Consider the following 18,868-nt stretch of genomic DNA (forward strand, 5'->3'; position numbering starts at 1 on the left):
GCGATGGAGGGGAGCCGTCCCAGGCAGCAGCAGGGCTGGAGCAGCGGGACCGTTCCCGGATGGCAGGTAGGACGCAAATTGCCTCTCGGGAGCTCGGCGGGCAGGCTGGAGGGGGCGAGGGGCTCCCCGGGGCCGGGCCGCCGGCGCAGCGAGCGGCTGACCTCCCCCTTGGCCAAGTTGTTGCAACAGCGGGGAGGAAGGTCAGGTTCCCCGCAGGAGGGTGCGGGGGCTGACGTCAAAGGAAGCAGCTGGTGATTCACGGGTTCTTGGGAGCGCTGGTCTCTGGGGCCGTAACTCATCCCAGAAATGTCATTTCATCCTTGAGTGTTATCGCTGCTCTGCCGTTGCCCACCGCGCCCAGCCCCGTGGCAGATAAACCGGCCTCTGGGGGAGGTACGGGGGCTGCCCCTCGCTCCCGGCCCCGGGCTCAGCGGCTTAATATACTTAATATTCAGCTTTATATAGGCTGAAAGAGCAGCTGCGTGAGCGTGGTGCTCTGCGGGGCGAAGGGGAGGGCTGCACGCCCTCCGAAACACGCTTGTCCATGCGGTGTGCGTGAAGCATCCCTGGTGTTCCTGCCGTGCACAGCCATCTCGGGTGCCCACCGATCCCACGCTCGTTCGTGGGTGCCAGTGATGCCGGGAGGTCCCGCTCTGCGGGGTCTGGTCTCGTGCACTGGGGCTTTAAGGTGCCGCCACAGGGAGGGCTCTGGGGGGGGGTCTGGTCCCCGGGGGGGGACGGGCTGCCCCGGTTCTTGTGTCCAGCATTAGCTGAGGTTGGGCTGAGCCTGGCTCCGGTTATTCCAGGATGGTTGTGCTGTGAGGTGGTGTTGTCCATCGTTATCCGTTGTTACCCGCCATTATCCATTGTTACCTGTCAGAATTGATTGGTATCCGTTGTTATCCATGGCTGATGATCTGTGCGGGGGCAGCTGTGCCATGGACCCCAGGTCCATGTGCAGCGGGGTTTGTCCCTGGCACAGGGATCACCCGCAAAGCACCGTACGAGCTGGGCAGGGAGGCTGTGCCACCGTCTCCTGCCCTCGGCTCGCTGCGGGAGCTGCCTGTGCCCCCCACGGCTGGACTGCGGACGGGGGGCTGGCCGGGCTCCATCGTGCCAGCACGGTGTACGAGCACGCGTCCACCCATGTGCGTGCATCTGCTCGCCGGACGCGCCGGCGGTGACCCGTGGCCCCCGGCAGATGCGTGAGGAGCCGGATCTGGCCTTGGCCCCCGGGGCCCTGCCGTAAGTGATGGCTCTTATCTCCCTGCTGACAAGCCAGCATCCTTCAGCGGGCGTACTTAAGGCCGGGCGCCCGGAGGGCCGGGGCAGAGGAGCACTCGCCACAGAGACGCCCGCCTGAAGCCCACGGCTCCGTCTGGACCAGGGAGATGCTGCCTGCAACGTTCAAGCTCTGCGCCGCCATCTCCTACCGGCACCTGCGCAAGATGACTGGTGAGGGGCCGGGGGACCGGGACGCGGGGCTGGGGGAGCCCCTCTCTGTGGGCTGCCTGCGGTGGGCTGCCTGCGGTGGGCAGCGCTGGCAGGGCTCGCAGGGCAGGAGGAGGCTGGAGGCTCCGGGGATGCTCTCCCCGCCCCATGCCATGTCGTTTTCTGGGGTTTTTGTTTTACTGTCTCCACAACCCTTTTTGCCGCCGGGCCGATTGCTGGGGTCCGAGGGGGACGGCTGCGTGCCAGTGCTGAACGTGGAGAGTAACTATAAGTAACGCTCCCACTGGCTGTGAGGATTTTGTATTCTTGTACTGCATTTCCTACGGCCTTTCCTGGGCACCCACATGATTGCTCCTCGGTGTTTTTATGACTGTCATCTGCTCCCCGCATGCTGTGTGACTCGGACCTGGAGCAAAGCCCGGGTTTGTTTAGGACAGCTTCTGTCCCAGAACAGTGCAATGGCAGTCAACTGCTCTCTGTGCCTGTGGGGACTTCAGTGAAGGCAGCAAGCAGAGACTTTTTCAATGATGTCGTATGTTTGAATTGGAGGAAAAAAAAAGCTAGCAAGCCCTCTGCAGTGTGGTGCCTGGTGCTGGCGAGTGATGCGCTCTCTGCCCTCAGGTCTGAGACGACAAGCCGCTGTCGCCATCAGCCAGGAGCTGAGCAAGTTCGCCTGCCGCAGCACGGGACCCAGCACGTGGATTAACCAGGTTCGCAGAAGAAGCTCCTTGCTCAGTAAGTGACCGGCAGACGGGGGTCTGCCCCTTTCTGCCGGGTGGTGACCGTCGCGGGTCGGGGCTCGGGACAGTGCTTGGAGGAAAACCTGCTCATGGCTAGCCTGTGCTTTTGCGAAACAAACAGTGAAGGCAGGCAAGCAGTGGGAATTGAGTTTACTTCCCCAGCCCCTGGGCACGGAGAAGTGTATTATTTGATGTAGATAAAGCTTATCTGGCATTACAATGTGTGTTAGTCAACTGCGCAGTGTTCTCACACTCGCTCCTGCTTTTGCCTGACCCCGTGCAGGCTCAAGGCTGGAGGAGAAGCCCTTCAGTGAGATGGAAATGTCTTACATCAAGCAAGGAGAGGAAGCCCTCCAGAAATCGCTCAGCATCCTCGGGGACCAGGATGGCTGGAAGACAGAGACGGTGGTGGTAGGTGCTCTGCTTTGCACCAGACTGACGTGGTCCTCCTGTCACAGGATTTGTGATACTAACTCTGCCTTCCCCTCTCCAGGATAACGGAGACAAAGTGCTGAGCAAAGTGCTCCCGGACGTGGGCAAGGTGTTCCGACTCGAGGTGGTGGTGGACCAGCCCCTGGACGCGGTGTACAGTGAGCTGGTGGACAACATGGAGCAGATGGGAGACTGGAACCCCAACGTCAAAGAAGTCAAGGTAGGAAGCGCACGTCAGACCCGTCTCAGCCAGGGTCACACACACATGCTGCTCCGAGCGGCGTTGGAAGGGCCAAAGAATCGCTTTGCCCAGCACAGGGATTTCTCCACCCATTCTTTGGGAATGGAGAAGCCACACTTTATCTTGTCCGCTTCCTACTGCAGCCGTAGAGCTTGTTCTGCAGTAATCGCGTTGCTACTGCAGCAGCAGTGAGTCTGTAGCAGCTTGCCTGCTACTTATTCTGTAGCAAATGCACTTGCACTTTACTGCAAGGTCGGAGGCCAGTTCTGCTGTTAAATTTGTACTGCTACTGGAGGAGAAATAGCACAGTACCCCAACGTGCAGGGAAGAGCGTTTTGCTATTCCACAGCTTGTCTGGAACAAGAGAAGCATTAAGAGAAATACCTTCCCTTTTCAGGTATGGAAAACTAATGTTCTGCTTTCTGGGGTGAAGCAGATGTTTGCAATTTTTCTCACTATAAACACCGAGTTTTTGTAAGAGCATGTATTTGAACACACGGTAATCAAAGCTAGCTTTTAGCTATGTTTGCAATAAATACTTCAAATTAACATTTTAATTCTAAACTGTCCAGATTCTGCAGAAGATTGGGAAGGACACAGTGATCACCCATGAGAAGGCGGCCGCTACCCCTGGCAACATTGTTGGACCACGGGACTTTGTGAGCGTCCGGTGCTCTAAGAGACGTGGCTCCACCTGTGTCCTGGCCGGCATGTCCACAAAATACGGAGCTATGCCAGACCAGGAAGGATTTATAAGGTAGTCACCTTTTGCATTCACTGACAGGCTGTGTAACGAAAGCCAGCTTCACACCCTAGCCTTTCGTACGGGCTCTGAGTAATTAGGTTTGTCTCAGGAAACCCTAATTCACAAAAAGTGCTTCAGCACGGCTGTCAGTTTTGAGGTTAGGTCAGACGTTGCTTTCCAACGTGTGCACTCCTGTCCTCTTCCAGAGCTGAGAACGGTCCCACGTGTATGATCCTGCGCCCGCTGCCCGGCAGCCCTTCGCAAACCAAGCTCATCTGGCTTCTCAGCATTGACCTGAAGGTAAGTTTTGCAGCGAACCTTCGGAAGCAGGAGTTGCGTTCGAGGCACGTTCCGCTCACGGGCTCTAACCTGCTCCTCTCCAGGGCTGGCTGCCGAAGACCATCATCAACCAGGTCCTGTCCCAGACGCAGGTCGACTTTGCCAACCACCTTCGGGAGCGCCTGGCCCGGACGGTGGCCGTGACCTGCTGACCACGCCGACTGCTGTTGTAATGCTTTGTGCAGGGGTAAAGTAGGGAATCTTGTAATGGGGAAAGTCAGACACAATTTAGTAACAGCCTGTGCCTTTAATAGTCGACACCACTAATTAACACATCATTTCAATAAATAAAGCAAGCTTTATTTATTGAAACTAATTGGTTAGGGAGGTTGCACATGCTCATTGTGCAAATGCAGGACCAAAAATTTGAGGTCCCAGTCCTGCATCTGCTCCACAGAGCACATGCTGGTGCAGTCAGGCCCCTGCGACCTCCCTAACTAATTAGTTTCAATAAATAAATAAAGCTTTAAGTAGTGGTGTCTACTATTAAAGGCCTTGGCTTATTAGTTATTGGGGAGGTCCCAGAGCCCTGCCAGGGAAGGCAGGAGGACCAGCACACTGACTTCACTTCAACTTTTACTCCCCTCCTTCCCCCAAAACACAAACACAGCATGCACTTACTTACCTAAAAATTTTATTCCCTTCTCCCCCCAGTGAAGCAGCTCTAATTTATTTTTCCTGTACAGACACACACAGAGTGTCAAATTATTTATTCATTCAAAGCTCTGCAACGGTGATCATTGCAGGAGGCCCTGTCTAACTTGTCAATGCAGGGAGCAGGAGGAGATCTTCAGCTTGAGAGATCTCAAACGTGTAGCTACTCTGAGTGTAAATCTCATTTGTAACAAGTCCAAGACAAAAAAACAAGCAAGAGTTAAAGCCTTTATTTTTAAACTGGTTTCCAGTTTGTGGGGAAAAAAAAATACAGTTTGGACAGAAGCCCAAATTTCAGTCTGACATGCAGTAGTCTTGTTACAACACAATCCTCCTGGCTGGAAGCTGTCGTTTACAATTAGCCAAACACAGCTGAGCAGAAGTGGCAATGTTGCTTCTCCAAGTGTACACACGGCAGGCAGGTCCAACTACGGCCTGCTCTCGCTGAACAAGCGCCTGTTACAACCCAGGTACATCACGCGAGAAGTTACCTCAACACAATACTTGCCTCTTCAGCCAGCTACACTGTAAAAGTTACTGAAGACTCCAAGAGATGCCCACAAATAGCACAATACATACTAGAACTGCATTCACTTAAGACTCCAGCGTAGTGGTAGAGTGTGAATCTTCAGCAGGTAACAAATACACGTAACGCCTGCCATCAAGAGCTGCGTTGTCTTCGGCTTGTTTGCTCGTTGCCCGATCGCTCCGAGTGATGCATGTTCCTCTGTAATAAAAACCACTTGACTGGATACCCGCTGTGTCATTTTTGTTCACGCTGTGTCGCCTGCTTCATTTATGGCTCCCAGGGTGGACTTCGTCTTCCATCAACTTCTGTCTCGACGTGATACAGTACGTCTGCCAGCGTGTGTTCTACAACAGCACCCCAGCCCATGTCACTCATCTGCAAAGGGAATGACAGACAGTTAGCTCGAGTCATGAAGTACAGGCACAAAGAGTGACTAGCCCTGCTGTACGGCAGCATTCCAGGACTGTTTCCCTCCTGAAAACATTACAGGGGGCAGGGGGGGGAATTCCCAAGTGTTTCCTTAAACAGGAATTCAGCCCTCTTACTGATAGAAGAGGCTAACACAGGCAAGAACAGGGACTTTATCATCTGTCAAGAGGAACAAGACAGCATCTCCTATTTACTTAAAATTTAGCTAAGTTATTTGTTAGGCTATCTGTCCTTAAATATTTTTAAATACAACCCTTTTGGCTACACTATCCAAGTACAAAGACTGAAGACGACAGATACAGGCTTGGTATAAATCAGCTCCCACCACCACCAAACTCTCAACCACCTTCTGTTTAAATCCTGTGAGGCTACCACAAAGTGGGGGGTAAAAAGCTTGTTATTACTTACCGGACGGTAAGTGATATCTCTAGGTGGATACTTGAAATATGGCCCAAAGTTTATAGAAACCTGTGGAAGACACATTTGTCATTAGATCCAAAAAAACAGGCAAGTTTCTTTAGTCTTCAGTCCTCATCCCCTCCTGCTCCTGAGCCTACCTGCACCCTGTGCAAGACCACATGAACAACCATCCTTGGCATGAAAGGAGAGCGTTCGTTCAGCAGTTTGATAAAGTTACATCATGCAAGTGAACAGCAGCATTGTCCCAGAGTTGCTTCACTAAAATAATTCCCACCCTTCCTCTTCACTTGCTCGAGTGCCCACATTCTATGCACTAAAACTATGATGGACTTAGGAATTATCTTCCAAAGATACGTTACTTACTGTGCAGCCTTTGTACAAAGAAATAGCAGGAAAATAAACTCCTTCAAAGATGTCTTTAAAGGCAATTCCTTGGCTGGCACCATTCTTGAAGAATATTATCTGAAAAGAAAAAATGAAGATGTTTTTTCCATTGATGCTAACTTTCATGACCTTACTTGCGAACTGCAAAGCAACCCTCAAGAGGCAGCTTAACCTACGCTGCCCTTTACCTGATGCCAGACAATTACTTAAGTGACAGCAATAATATTACAAGCAAAGGGTGCAGCTGGTTTGCCAAGTTATGTTTGTTGTTGCTTTAATAAAAGCATTCTTGTTTTTGATGAAGAACTAATGATCAGCCTCCCTTTGTGCTCATTAAATGCAAGCGATTAATACATAGAATAAGCCAGTCTCAGCAGGTTCTCCACTCTTCCTGAAGCTCTGCATCCTTCACCTACCAACACGTAACTTACCTGGCTTCCAGGTGCTTGCTTTAGGCTCTTCTCTGCTTTGTCCACAAAGTCCTTCTCTTCAAAGTACAAGTAGCTTTTGAATTTGATCAAAGCCTGCAATATTAGAAAACAACCACTTCAGAAGTAAGCCAGAAAAACTGTTACTCTTAGTGACATATGAAAGAACAGCAGACCTACAGGAGCCCTGCTCTGGGACAGCCGTGCCTGCAGTCTCAAAGTACCCGTGAAAAGCAATTCACACAGCTCAATCATTTGAGAACTAGGAGGGGAAGAGAAGATGAAACAAGACGTGGGCAATCTCATTCACTAGTCCACGCAGAGTCTTCCCTTGCAGAACTCTGGGTGGTTCTGCGTATTTCGTTTTCTTGAGATCAACGCTTTGGCCCTCTCCGCTATGAACCACAGTGGTACCCAGAGGCAGGATGGAAAGGATGCACTCAAGGGGGGCAAAAGCGAGGCTAGAGCAACCTGTTTTCCACTTGCCCACCTAGCCAACACTTAATCCGATAGTGAACTCCACACCTCACCTTATCTTTGTAAGTGTCAGGCAGCGATTTGGCAGTCTCAGTATCTTCTGGAAGACTGATGTAAAATCCCAGTATATCACCCTGTCCATAGCCAGACGAATAGTGTTTCCCTATCGACTGGTGAAACTTTGTTCCCTTTTTGCTGCGCCAGGAGTAACTGAACTTGTCATATCCCAGAGGCGCCTGGAGGTTCCCTGTGGAAACCAACGTTTCTTTGTGAACACACACAGCGTAGCAGGAGCACCACTGTGTGTCCCGCTTCAAGTCTTGGAACAGTAATTACATTCAGTTAGCAAATACGACTTCCATTAGTACAAATGCGCTGACTACAGTGTTAAGCAAGGCCAAGCATGCATAAAGGATCCACCCGTACTGCAGTTCTGCACAGTTCTGACCACCTGCAGAAAGAGTTTCCCCTTAAGAAAAGCAGTGAAGAAGCAGGCAAGCTGAACATGACTTACCCACCTTAGGTCTAAATTACTGGGGAAAGAAATACAGGAATCAGTTGGAATCTACTGCTAAGAAATATTTGGTAAAATTATTTACCTAATGGCTGTGACCAGCCTAATCTGGCAGCTGTGTCTGGAGGCATCTCATCCATGGATATTTCAAAGTACCACGCTCCTTTCCGCACTCCATGCGAGGCCCGTACCATTGAATAGCCCTTCTCGCCGATAACAGTCAGTCTGTCATCAGAAATCTTTAACTGAGGAGCTGCGGTAGATGAGAGATGGTATGAGTGGTTCATTTGTGATTTCTCATGTGCAGCGACATCAAGAGGCAAGTGAACATACAGGAGTGGATTTACATTTGCACCTCTTAAAGCAATTACGTCTGAAACGTCAATAACGGGTAACGTGAGGTTACAGAAGATGGCCCCTCGTAAGAGGAGCTGGCTATAGAACTTGCATGCGACTAGCAAGCTTTGTACCTCGGTCGTGCAGTGCTAGGAGGACTCGTTCGTACAGGCAGGCTCTGTAGAGGTCCCCAGGAATAGGCTTTCCTGCCCAACAGTCTAGCTCCAATTTTTCTGGGTCAGGTGCGTGGGGGTCAGGCTCAGCCAAGATGTAACGATATCCATCTTTATTAAAGGGGTGTTCCAAAGGATAACCGTGGGGCGGTAAGCGCTGAGCAGAAAACAACGGGTCACTGTGAAACACAAAAACTACAGGTTGGCATCTCACGGTGGCGACGGTTCAGTCACAAGTCAACGCAGGACAACCTCTTACAGCGCTGTACCTGCAGTGCTCACGGCCTGCACGCCGCTTTGCTTCCAAGAGTCTGTGCGAAATGAGCATATACTCATCTACGCAATGAGCGTATACTCATCTATTTCAAATAATTTCTATCATGTGACCTATCAATAACATCACAGGGCTATGGCATGATTCCCCATAAATCTACCAAGGGCAGAGACAGGCGGGAGGCAGCTTAAGCCATCAGAAGCAAAGCTGTCCCTCTGACTAGCATACAACACCTCGCTATAGATGCTCGTCACTGTGCCACCGCATCATCCTTCCTCTTACCTTCTGGTTTTCTTGGCTGTTCCTGTGGTCCCTCCGTCTTGCTGCTTGCGCTTCGCTCCCCGTCCCTTCCCGCTGCCTCCTGCAGCAATTCCCCCTTAACACAGAAACCATGGCATATTAAGCAGCTGATGGTCAGAGAGAGCCCGTGAGCACGGAATCTCCACAAACGGGAAGGGGCAGAAGCAGCCAAATTAAAGTCAGTTCAGGAGCTCCAGTACCTTCTTCCAGAGTTACGTGTGAAACAGACTTTATTGAAAGCGAGCATAGCAAAATCCCGAACTTTTATGTAGCTTCTAGTCAGCTTTTGAAATGTCTAAATTTAGAGTGGAAGCTAAGCCACATTTATCAACAAAATGAGCTCAACTCAAGCTTTTAAGGTGAGAATTAAGACTCTTTTCTGTCATCAAAAGATCTACGGACAGCAGCATTGGGATCCGCTTCAACAGCATTATTATTTGCTTTCATGGAGATTCCAGTCACAGTTCAAATTTATTTCTGCAAAAGTAGCAGAAAACCCAAACCTACAGCACACACTATCTGATTTTAAGCAAAGTCATCATCCCAGTGACACACTACGCTGGAGAAACGCTCTGACACCAATAAGCGGTAAGCACTTAACATTAAACTTCCATCTATAAAATAAAATAATACACACCTAAGTTGAGGAAAAATGAAAAGCAATAGAGGTGTTTCTCTTCAGTATTACCAAAATCAGTGCTACAATTGAACAGTGTATCATTTTGTATTACAGCACCCAATTTTTACTCATAAATAAAACTACAGTATAGGAAAAGCTACGTCAAATGTAATAAAATGTTATACTGATATTAGTTTGAATACATTAAATTGTATATGCATTTTATCATTACACTGTTTTGAAAAAGATCACTGCTGATTTACAAGGAAAACTATAGAATTTTCATGTACTGTAGATAAACACCTTTACGAACCGCATACTGTGTCGTAACTAAAAATACAGTCAGCTTTTAAATTATCAGCATTCCCCTTACGGTGTAAGGGATCCAAACCACTGAAGGAATACCATATTCTGCGCAAACATGACATGATCTCAGCTGCACCTGCTAGTTTTAGTGCAGATAAATATTTAGGCTCTCCAGTTTGTCATCACTTATTTGCCTAAACAATCACAATATCATACCAGCTCACAGATTCAGACCACTTATTTAGGCATTAAGATTTAAAACTACAACAATATCAGGTCAAATCATACAATGTAAATATAAACATAAGTGAAAATAAAACTTTAAACCAGTCAAGTGGGGCAGAATATGATAATTAAAAGCTTCTAACTGCTAAAGATTAAAAAGTGAAATTGTTTTGTATTAAAGTATTATTGCAATCACACCAGGGCACACTTTTGATTTTTAATTGACTTTAGCTTCTAAGATAATTGAGCGAAAAAGCTTTGCAAACAATAATACTTAAGTTTTAGAAGCTGAAAGGTAAATATTCACCTCCCAAAGAGGCTCCACCTGTAAGAACAGAAGTGGCACCACATATTTGTCAATCTTCCAGAAATTAAAAAACAACCAGTGCATGAAATGGAGACAATGCAGCCTTAGATATCTACAGCCCGGTTTTAAAAAGCCCAAACCACCTCCTGTTAGGTACTATTGGAATGTGTTTAATATACAACGGTGTAGCCTTGTGCACAAAGAAATCTCATCAGCAGTTACTATTACTACAGTAAGATTACCATAAGTAATCTCAGCGAGCTAGGCAAAGTTGTTAGCACAGCTGTCATTCCACAAAAAGGAACAACAGGAAAATGCCAGCAGTGATTATAAGGAATAACACCTACTTTCCCCAACTACTTTCAAATCTCAGAGTGAGGGAATCTGAGTAATACAAGTAGGTAAATTAAAATCGTTATGGAAGAAAACTGACAAGCTCAGCTTCCTTGCAAGCATCTTGATTTAGCTGGCCGCCATGAAGAAAAAAGTTGAGCCTTCACAAGAAGGTAAAAATAATCTCTCTCTACAGAAAAGCATGGTAACACTGGCTGAACATGTTTCGAACATAATAAGCATAACCTGTTGACACGACAGGTTTAACTGCAGCACCTCCACTGACGTAACTGCACAGACACCCAGCTAAAGGACTGGGAAAATACAGCTTAGTCCCAAATATTAAAAAACCGCCCGATTAAAGAACTTGCCATTTAAGTTTCCGCTTGTGGATACAGCATTGTTCTGTTTCTGGTTATCATATGCAGGACCAATATTGGCAAGATCCTGAAAGAGATAAAAAAAATCTGATGTATAGACTCGGTCAAACTTCCCACCCACAGCCTGAACACGGCACTTCCAGGTGCTGGAGTACTCCAGCACAGCGCTTGGCACAGCACAGGCTCACAGCGTGACTTGGCTAAGTTTTGGTCATTTGACTGAGTATAAGCCACCAGCAAAAAGAGCCCTTGCCCGTTCCTCCCAATGCCCCACGGCACACTTTCCTTCCATCTCTAATTACGTACTTGGTCTAGAAGTCCAAACTTGGGGTAATCTTCTTCTGGGTCTTTACTGCCTGGGTCCGGATGCTCTTTCACCAAGAATACATCTCTTTCTTTACACTAAAATAGAGGAGGAGTTTAAGTTACACAGGGTAAGATCATATCAAGTTCATTAACAAGTGTTTAAATCGTAGTATTTACTATTAATATGTAGTATGTATATCAACTACATAAGAAGCATTAGAATGTTCACCATTTAGCTCTAAGTCCAGACCTCAGCGAACACGGATGTCAGACAACTGTACCATTCGCAGAAAGTCCTCCACGAATTTAACTCTGAATACTTACCATAGTTTTGACAATATTATTAGGCCAAGTCATTTTCCCAGGTCTCTGTCGTGTTGTCATACACTCCCAGTATTTATCAATAAATGGGATAATATCCTGTAAAAAAAAAAAAAAGTCTTAACAGTGTGGGTCTGAAAGTCTCGCTGCCAGTATTTGTTTGAACTTACTCTTCACTGAAATCATAGCTTACATAAATCCATGATGATTTTTATAACAGCCATACCTTATCTTTTGAGAACATAGTTTTTGGGTGCTCATCTTGTGTCCTCGACTGCCACGTTAAGTTGGCCAGAGCACTAAGGCACATTTCCTTGAGATCTTAAAAACAAAAACACACCAGAGCTAGAATTACACTTCATGGAGAAGAGCAAACGTACACGCATGTACACAGCGATTACTGACCACACAGCATCCATGCTACCTTGCATAACAGTAAAACCCTCACAAGTTCTGTCCTAACTCAGCAGCCCTCACTAAACAGAAGATCTTCACCATCTCAATAAGTTAGCAGCAAAACAGCAAAACTTTTTTAGAAGAAGCCGCACTTTATTGCTAATATGGGATTTTTTTGGTCTTTTTTGAAAAGCTTCAGCAGAACCCTCCCACCGACTTTAGATAAAATGAAGCCTCTGGGATTAGCTTGCACAACATTTCACTGAACGTGCTTTTACACTTACTTGCTTGTTTTCTTAAGAAATATGTGTTCCCGCTGTGATGGCAAACATTGCAGTGGAAACTGTAGTTGGTCATGAAAGGCAGACACGATCTGGAAAAGAGCACGCTGATTTGTAAGTTCTGGTGTATGCCTTACTTACTACATCAGGTTAAGAAATTAATTATTCTTTACTACATCGGGTTAAGAAATTCATTATTCCAGGTTAACAAATTAATTATTCTCTCTCTCTCCAAAACCAGAAACATCTTACATGTTCAATGATATTTTCATCAATTTAGGATTATCATGGGCATCAAGAAAAGCCACAAAGCTCTTGAGAAAAATGTAAGCAAGCTGAGTGTCATCTTGTTTTAGAGAAGTCCTGAAATTCATTCAGCAAAATAAGAGACAACAATCCAGAAGCTCTGGACAGGGAGCTCCACCTGAGTCAATTAATTTTAACTGGAAGCCTAGAGTACTTTGTAGGAACAAAGTACAACCAAAAAATTTAAGTTTTTAGTAAGTCTAAGGTCAGTCCCACACAGGTTCTAGAAAGAAACCTGAATTTACTTTTCACTTACAGGAAGATTTTATTTTTTGTTCACGCCAACTGAAAATGTCTGTTGAAGCCCCCCCTGCTTTTCAAATAACATTTACAGGCCTCCGAGGCACCAAGTCCCAGGGTGGCTCTGACAGTCCTGAAGTCTGGACAAAGATTTTTTTTTTAAAGTTGCAATGTACGAACATAAACACTTCCTGCTGTGCTGGGTACAGCTTTCGTTATTTACATAACACACTGGTTTCCAAGTGTCCAAGGACCTGGACAAGGTCCTGGACCTTGGGAATTTACACTCTAAATACTTTCATTTTTGCTAACCAAAGTTTCATGCCCAGCATTAAGCAGAGCTTACGTACGTGGTATCAATGCCAAACGTGTCTGCTGTGAACCACTTTGTACAAATCCCACACTGCAGCTCTATCTCTCCAAGCTGCCGTCCGTTCTCTTCATCCACTGAGCCTGCCTGAGCATCCAAGACTTCGGAGTTGTCCCCGGCTGCTTCCTACAACCAGAGCAGATCAGCAAACTTGGACTGGCTTAAAGACTGACTGAATCAGACAGGAAAGAAGTTTTGTGCAGTAACCTGTCAAGACAGGAGAATTCAGAGGGAATAAATTTTTTTTCCCCTAGTACACAGCCACGCTGTGAGTGAGCTGGAACTATTCTGTACATCCAGTTAGTTACAACTAGTCAGATGGGCGAGGATTTCATTTCCAAAATAATTTTTTGAAGAACTAAAACTGGAGCTAGCAGGATGGAAAGTCCTTCTCGTCTGAACCACAGGAATGTGTTCAGATTTTGTTTTTTGAATAACTACCTTCTCACCTTCTACGTCTTCATCTTACCCTTGACTTAGTAATCTTGGAAAACTGAGGATGCTTACTAGTCCTAACATGTCAGGCATTGCCAGGCATCTATTTGTTAAATAGAAACATTTTATCTTCTGAAAAAAGAATTCCACGCTTGCCCTTTCTCTACACCACGTACAACCTGTGGCTACCTTACGCCTTTGCATCTCCCTGTCATCTGTTCAAAGACACTAGATGGCTACCAAGTAAGAACCCTTTGGGCTGGTGGGGAGGGGAAAAAAAAAAACCAAAAAAACTGAATGGGAGAAGGGAGAGGGCTAGCCGTCTGGGGAAGAGGGATCCCAGGGATAAGCCTCAACCTCAGCCTGCAATGACCCCCCAGAAGGAAGGACAATTCCCAACTCCAGGATCCCTAGGTCTCGCAGACCCGCGCAGGGCAGCTCTGCTGCAGGGACAAGCGAACTGTGGCGTCTGGCGGCAAGGGCGGCCAGGCAGCACCCTCACCGAGAGCCTGCACGTCCCGCTTCGGGTGCTCTCACGTTCTCTACCCGTCCCAGCTCCGCAGAGCTCACCCCCGCGGGCCGGGCCTCTCCCCGCCAGCCCCGGGCCACCTACCAGCGGGTCCTTCCCGTTGGCGGACTCTGTCTCCAGAGCTGTGGTGACATCGACCAGGGCGGCATCCCCCCTGCGAGAGCAGAAACGCGTTCCTGAGAGCGGCCCCCACCTCGGCCCTGGCGTAACCGTGGCGGGGAACAGCCTGGCCCCGGGGCCTGGGGCAGACTGGGGCAAACTGGGGCAGACTGGGCCCTCCCGGGCAGCCCGGCCCGGGCACCCCGCGGTGTCGCTGGGGCAGAAGGACCACCGGGAACCCCATGGCTTTCCCGGGGGAGGGGGCGCGGACCCTCCCGGTACCCTCCCGGTTTCCAGGGTAACAGGGGAGGCGGGAGAGCCCCCCCCCATAACCCTCACGGTTTCCGAGGCTGAGGGATGCGGGGGGCTTGGGCCTGCGCCGGCGGGCCGGGCCCGCGGGGAGGGAGGGGCATACCCGGTCTCGGCGTCGGTAGCGCCCGGTTCGGGCGGGGCCGGAGGCTCCGCGGCGGGAGGGTCCGGGGCGGGCTCCCCACCCTCGGCCGCGGGAGCGACAATCCCGGGCACGGCCGCCACCGGCGGTGCCGCCATTTCCACCCACCGCCCCGCTCTCGCGAGAAGGCGCCACCCGCCGCTCTCGCGAGACTCCCCGCTCTAAAGGGCAACGGCCCTCGGTGGGGCCCACAGCGGGAGGGCGGGCGGAGCGGCGCCACCTGCCGGCGGCCGCCGGGAAGGACACGGCGGGCGGGTGGGGGGGGCGGAGCCGTGGCGTCACCCTGCTCGGCCGTGACGTCACCCAGCCAAAGCCTGAGAGCTAGGTGCGGGGCTGACTTTGGGGGTAATAAACCCCACGTCAGCACGCGTCCCCGCGGGGAGCAGGGCCCAGGCCCCCGGTGCCCGGCAGGGCGGGGGGATGCCGCCAGCCACCTGCAACACCCGTGGGCTCCTCTCCGACACCGGCCCCATGCCGGGGGGTCCCGCGTGAAGATTTAGCACGTTTCCCCCCGGAAAGGAGGAACATCGCCTCGCCAGCCACCGCTCTGCGAAACCCTCTCGCTGGGAGGGCCGGCGGAGGCGGGGGACCCCCCTGCTCGGCTCCTCACACCTCCGGGGCTGGGCACAGCTGTGCTGGGGGCTAACACGCGGCCATGTGTCCCCAGGGCCGCTCTCGCTCGCTCTGCAGCATTCAAGGCTCATGGCAGAAGGGTTCACGCATCGCATCCCTCTGCCTGGTCTATAGCAGCACCCCTGCCCCAGCCTCACCGGGTCCCCCCAAGGCTGGTCCTTGGGCAAGGCCCACCCAAGGACGGTGCCGTTCACCCTGCGCTGCCCGGCTGGCATCCCCCCCCCGCACCCAGCGGTACGAGCCCCGTTGTCCTGTCCTGCACCCTGTGCCCTCAGCGGGGAGGGCCGGTGGGTGCTCAGCACCCTCTTCCCTGGTCCTGCTCTGGATGGCTCTGGGAGAAGGAGAAACCAAGGGAGGCTGAGCCCCTGCCTGGACGGGGCTGGGCGAGTGATGGGGACGAAGCCCACGGGTACCCCAGTACCTGGTCCCTTCTCCAAGGAGCAGGACAGGATGGCTGTGGGTGGGTGCTGGGGCCACCCATCCCCAGGGGTCCCAGGTTCCAGGCAGTGCACGGTGTTGGGGATAGCGGTGTCCCCGCGCAGGAAGGGGGTGGCAGCCCTCCCTGGCAGGGCTGGAGAGAGCTGGTGGTGGGGACGAGCCCAGGAGGGATGGATGGAGAGAGGGACGGGGAGGAGGAGAAGACATGGGGAGATGGAGAGATGGAGGGATGAGGCAGGGATGGATAGGGCTGGAGGCAGGGAGGGAAGGATGGGGAGAAGGAGGGAGGGAGAAAGGGAGGAACGGGGGAGATGGAAATGGGGAGGGATGGCGGGGGGCAGATGGGGGGTGGAGTGGAGGGGGAGGGAGAGAGGGACGGAGGGAGGGAGGGAGCCGGGGACGGAGGGATGGGACAAGGGACGGGGAGAAGAGGGGAGGGTGGGCGGGGGGGGGGGGGGGCCGGGGCCGCGGGGAGGGGGGGCCGGGGGCGCCCGGGGCGGCGCTCGGGGCCGCTGTACAAATAGGGCGGCTGCGGGCGGCCCCTGCAGCCATGCGGGCCCCGCTGCGCTGCGCGCCCGCGCTGGCGCTCTGCGCCCTCGCCCTGCTCCGCCTGGGCTGCGCACCCACCCGCGCACCCACCCGCGCACCCACCCGCGCACCGACCCACGCACCCACCCGCGCCGCGCCCCGCGCCCCGCCGCGCTGCCCCCCGCTGATGCTGCAGCTGCTCCGCGCCCCTCCCGCCCCGCTCCGCGCCGCCGCCGCCGCCGCCCTCAGCCTCTCCCCGCACGGTGAGTGGGGCCGCGGCCCCGGGCATCCCTGTCCTGGGACCGGCACTGTCCCCGGGACTGGCACCATCCCCGGGCATCCCTGTCCTGGGACCGGCACCGTCCCCGGGACCCGCACCATCCCCGGGCATCCCTGTCCTGGGACCAGCACCGTCCCCGGGCATCCCCGTCCTGGGACTGGCACCGTCCCCGGGACCGGCACTGTCCCCGGGCATCCCTCTCCCCGGGACTGGCACTGTCCCCGGGACCGGCACCATCCCTGGGCATCCCTGTCCTGGGACTGGCACCGTCCCCGGGACCGGTACTGTCCCCGAGCATCCCTCTCCCTGGGACCGGCACTGTCCGGTGCTCTCACTGGCTCTCAGGGTGCATCTGGCTGCTTTCCCCCAACCCTCGGGCTCCCGCAGCAGGGACCGTGCCCCACCAGCACGCGAGGGCACCGTCCCCCCCCGGCACTGGCACTCCCCGGCAAAGCCGGCGGTGCCCTCACCGTGCCCCTTGGGTTTCAGGCTCCCTGCAGAACGGCTCCCGCTGGGCGCTCTCCTTCGACATGTCCTCCCTCTCCAGCAGCCAGGAGGTGAGCCTGGCCGAGCTCCGCGTCCGCCTGCCCGGCCTCTCCCCAGCCCGTGACGTCTCCCTGGACATCTACCACAGCCGGCGACGGAGGTGCCGGGGCGGCGGGACCTGCGCCCACCAGCTCTTCCTGGGCACCGTGGCTGGCAGCCCCTCTTTCACTCAGGCCTCCTGGAAAGTCTTTGAGGTCACCGGCCTGCTCCGGTCCTGGCTCCACCAAGCCGTGGCCCCTGGGCACCGTGGTCCCACGGGAAGGGAGCGGTGGGAGGCGAGTGGGTCGGCCGCCCCAGCCACTGCCGCGATGCGCTCACCCGCCTCGAGCGACGCCGGCCGCGGGGAGCCAGCCCTGCCCCAGGACGTGACGGACGGAGTCCTGCTGCTCGTCTTCTCCAAGGACAAGTCTCCGGGAGACCACAGCCTCATCAGGACAGCGGAGACCTCCAAGCACGTCATGCGTGAGAGCGGCTCCCAGGCCGTGGGGACCCGCCGGCACCGCAGGAACAGGACGGAGAAGCAAAGGATCAAAGTGAGCGACGCTGCCGCTGCCGTCCCGGGGGAGGAGGGCAGGTCCCTGTGCAGGAGGGTGGACATGATGGTGGATTTCGAGCAGACCGGCTGGGGCAGCTGGATCGTCTACCCCAAAAAGTACAACGCCTACCGGTGCGAAGGGCAGTGTCCGTCACCCGTGGACGAGACCTTCAAGCCCACCAACCATGCTTACATACAGGTAAGAGGGGTTTGCTGCTCCCCCCGCACACCCCGGCCCCGCCGGCCCGCGGCAGGGGGTGATGCTTTGCCCTTCCCCTGTCTCCCCACAGAGTTTGCTGCAGCTCTACAAGCCCAACCAGGTGCCCTGCCCCGCCTGCTCCCCGGTCAGGATGAGTCCCCTCTCCATGCTGTACTACGAGAAGGGAGAAATCGTCGTCCGCCACCACGAGGACATGATCATCGAGGAGTGCGGCTGCAACTGAGGCCAGCTCATCCCCTGCCAGGAAGGGGCACGCCGCTGCCCAGAAAGTGTCCCCGAGGACTGGCCGCCAAACCCACGACCAACGCGCAGAGCGGGGCGTCTCTGAAGCCCACGTGCCTGTGGGTCGGCGAAGCTCTGGCTGCGCCAGGGGAGGAGTGGGGTGCCTGGGCGTTAGCAGTTCTGCAGCACTGCACGGCCACGGTGCATGGACGGATCCAGGCTCGGCGTGGGAAAGGCCATCAGACACCTCCCTGTGGCGCTGGTGGCAGCACCGGGGTGGTGAGAGCCCGACGGCTGCGTTTATCCAGGAGCCGCGGCGCTGGCGGCTGGCGTGTGCCAGGGCAGCCGAGGGCTGGTGCTGCTCCGCAGAGGCAGGAGCTGGGGCGCAGGGCTGGAGCCGCAGCAGCATCGCTCCCTGCCACGACACACTGCCCACGGCCAAGCTCCTTTTGCCCGTGATAGGAATCGCCGGTAGCTACGGGCTCTCGGCGGGACACTGCAGCACCGGTGTCTGACCACACTGAGCGTCTGCACCGTTGGGATCTTCAATCTCCCCCGGGGTTTAGGCATTTCTCTTAAGACTTCTATTATATTTCTATTAAAACTCTATCAGATTTCTATTACAATTAAGCCAAGTTAAGGTGCTAGCCCAACGTCTAGAGCCCCCAGCCGGCAGCACCACGTGGGCAGCAGCA

At 53.1% G+C, this 18,868-nt stretch overlaps 3 protein-coding genes across 5 annotated transcripts; 2 read left to right on the plus strand and 1 right to left on the minus strand.

Moving 5' to 3' along the window:
- The first annotated feature begins 1,375 nt into the window (after nt 1-1,375).
- On the plus strand, nt 1,376-4,821 carry STAR (steroidogenic acute regulatory protein). The gene is made up of 7 exons (XM_050910152.1): nt 1,376-1,455; nt 2,074-2,187; nt 2,476-2,603; nt 2,686-2,844; nt 3,438-3,622; nt 3,817-3,910; nt 3,994-4,821. The coding sequence occupies exons 1-7, from the start codon at nt 1,392-1,394 to the stop codon at nt 4,099-4,101; spliced, it is 852 nt and encodes a 283-aa protein (XP_050766109.1). The 5' UTR covers nt 1,376-1,391; the 3' UTR covers nt 4,102-4,821.
- ASH2L (ASH2 like, histone lysine methyltransferase complex subunit) lies at nt 4,819-14,841 on the minus strand. 3 transcript variants are annotated; one of them, XM_050910149.1, is made up of 17 exons: nt 14,736-14,841; nt 14,306-14,375; nt 13,238-13,383; nt 12,345-12,433; nt 11,891-11,985; nt 11,668-11,763; nt 11,344-11,439; nt 11,029-11,104; nt 10,325-10,342; nt 8,850-8,943; nt 8,255-8,472; nt 7,870-8,037; nt 7,324-7,517; nt 6,797-6,889; nt 6,345-6,443; nt 5,970-6,029; nt 4,819-5,507 (listed from the first exon to the last, which is right to left on the minus strand). In XM_050910149.1, exons 4-17 carry the CDS (start codon nt 12,415-12,417, stop codon nt 5,400-5,402), a joined length of 1,488 nt encoding a protein of 495 aa, XP_050766106.1. In that variant the 5' UTR covers nt 12,418-12,433; nt 13,238-13,383; nt 14,306-14,375; nt 14,736-14,841; the 3' UTR covers nt 4,819-5,399. The 3 variants fall into 3 exon arrangements, with proteins under 3 accessions (XP_050766106.1, XP_050766107.1, XP_050766108.1); XM_050910150.1 differs by lacking the exon at nt 10,325-10,342; XM_050910151.1 differs by lacking the exon at nt 14,306-14,375 and having other exon boundaries at nt 14,736-14,789.
- Nucleotides 14,842-16,392: 1,551 nt separating this feature from the next.
- Nucleotides 16,393-18,174, plus strand: NODAL (nodal growth differentiation factor). Its single transcript, XM_050910337.1, has 3 exons — nt 16,393-16,633; nt 17,140-17,930; nt 18,022-18,174. The coding sequence occupies exons 1-3, from the start codon at nt 16,393-16,395 to the stop codon at nt 18,172-18,174; spliced, it is 1,185 nt and encodes a 394-aa protein (XP_050766294.1).
- The last annotated feature ends 694 nt before the right edge of the window (nt 18,175-18,868 follow it).

This window comes from Gymnogyps californianus, chromosome 23 (assembly GCF_018139145.2).
Source record: "Gymnogyps californianus isolate 813 chromosome 23, ASM1813914v2, whole genome shotgun sequence".
In the NCBI taxonomy this organism is placed as follows: Eukaryota; Metazoa; Chordata; class Aves; order Accipitriformes; family Cathartidae; genus Gymnogyps; species Gymnogyps californianus.

Coding starts and splice junctions, on each gene's coding strand:
- STAR (XM_050910152.1), top strand. CDS start 1,392: ATGCTGCCTGCAACGTTCAAGCTCTGCGCCGCCATCTCCTACCGGCAC. Junction 2,188..2,475: donor CAGAAGAAGCTCCTTGCTCA/GTAAGTGACCGG, acceptor GACCCCGTGCAG/GCTCAAGGCTGGAGGAGAAG. Junction 2,604..2,685: donor GGAAGACAGAGACGGTGGTG/GTAGGTGCTCTG, acceptor TCCCCTCTCCAG/GATAACGGAGACAAAGTGCT.
- NODAL (XM_050910337.1), top strand. CDS start 16,393: ATGCGGGCCCCGCTGCGCTGCGCGCCCGCGCTGGCGCTCTGCGCCCTC. Junction 16,634..17,139: donor CCTCAGCCTCTCCCCGCACG/GTGAGTGGGGCC, acceptor CTTGGGTTTCAG/GCTCCCTGCAGAACGGCTCC. Junction 17,931..18,021: donor CCAACCATGCTTACATACAG/GTAAGAGGGGTT, acceptor GTCTCCCCACAG/AGTTTGCTGCAGCTCTACAA.
- ASH2L (XM_050910149.1), bottom strand. CDS start 12,417: ATGACCAACTACAGTTTCCACTGCAATGTTTGCCATCACAGCGGGAAC. Junction 8,473..8,849: donor ACAGCCAAGAAAACCAGAAG/GTAAGAGGAAGG, acceptor TGTGTTTCACAG/TGACCCGTTGTTTTCTGCTC. Junction 5,508..5,969: donor GAGATATCACTTACCGTCCG/GTAAGTAATAAC, acceptor TTCCCTTTGCAG/ATGAGTGACATGGGCTGGGG.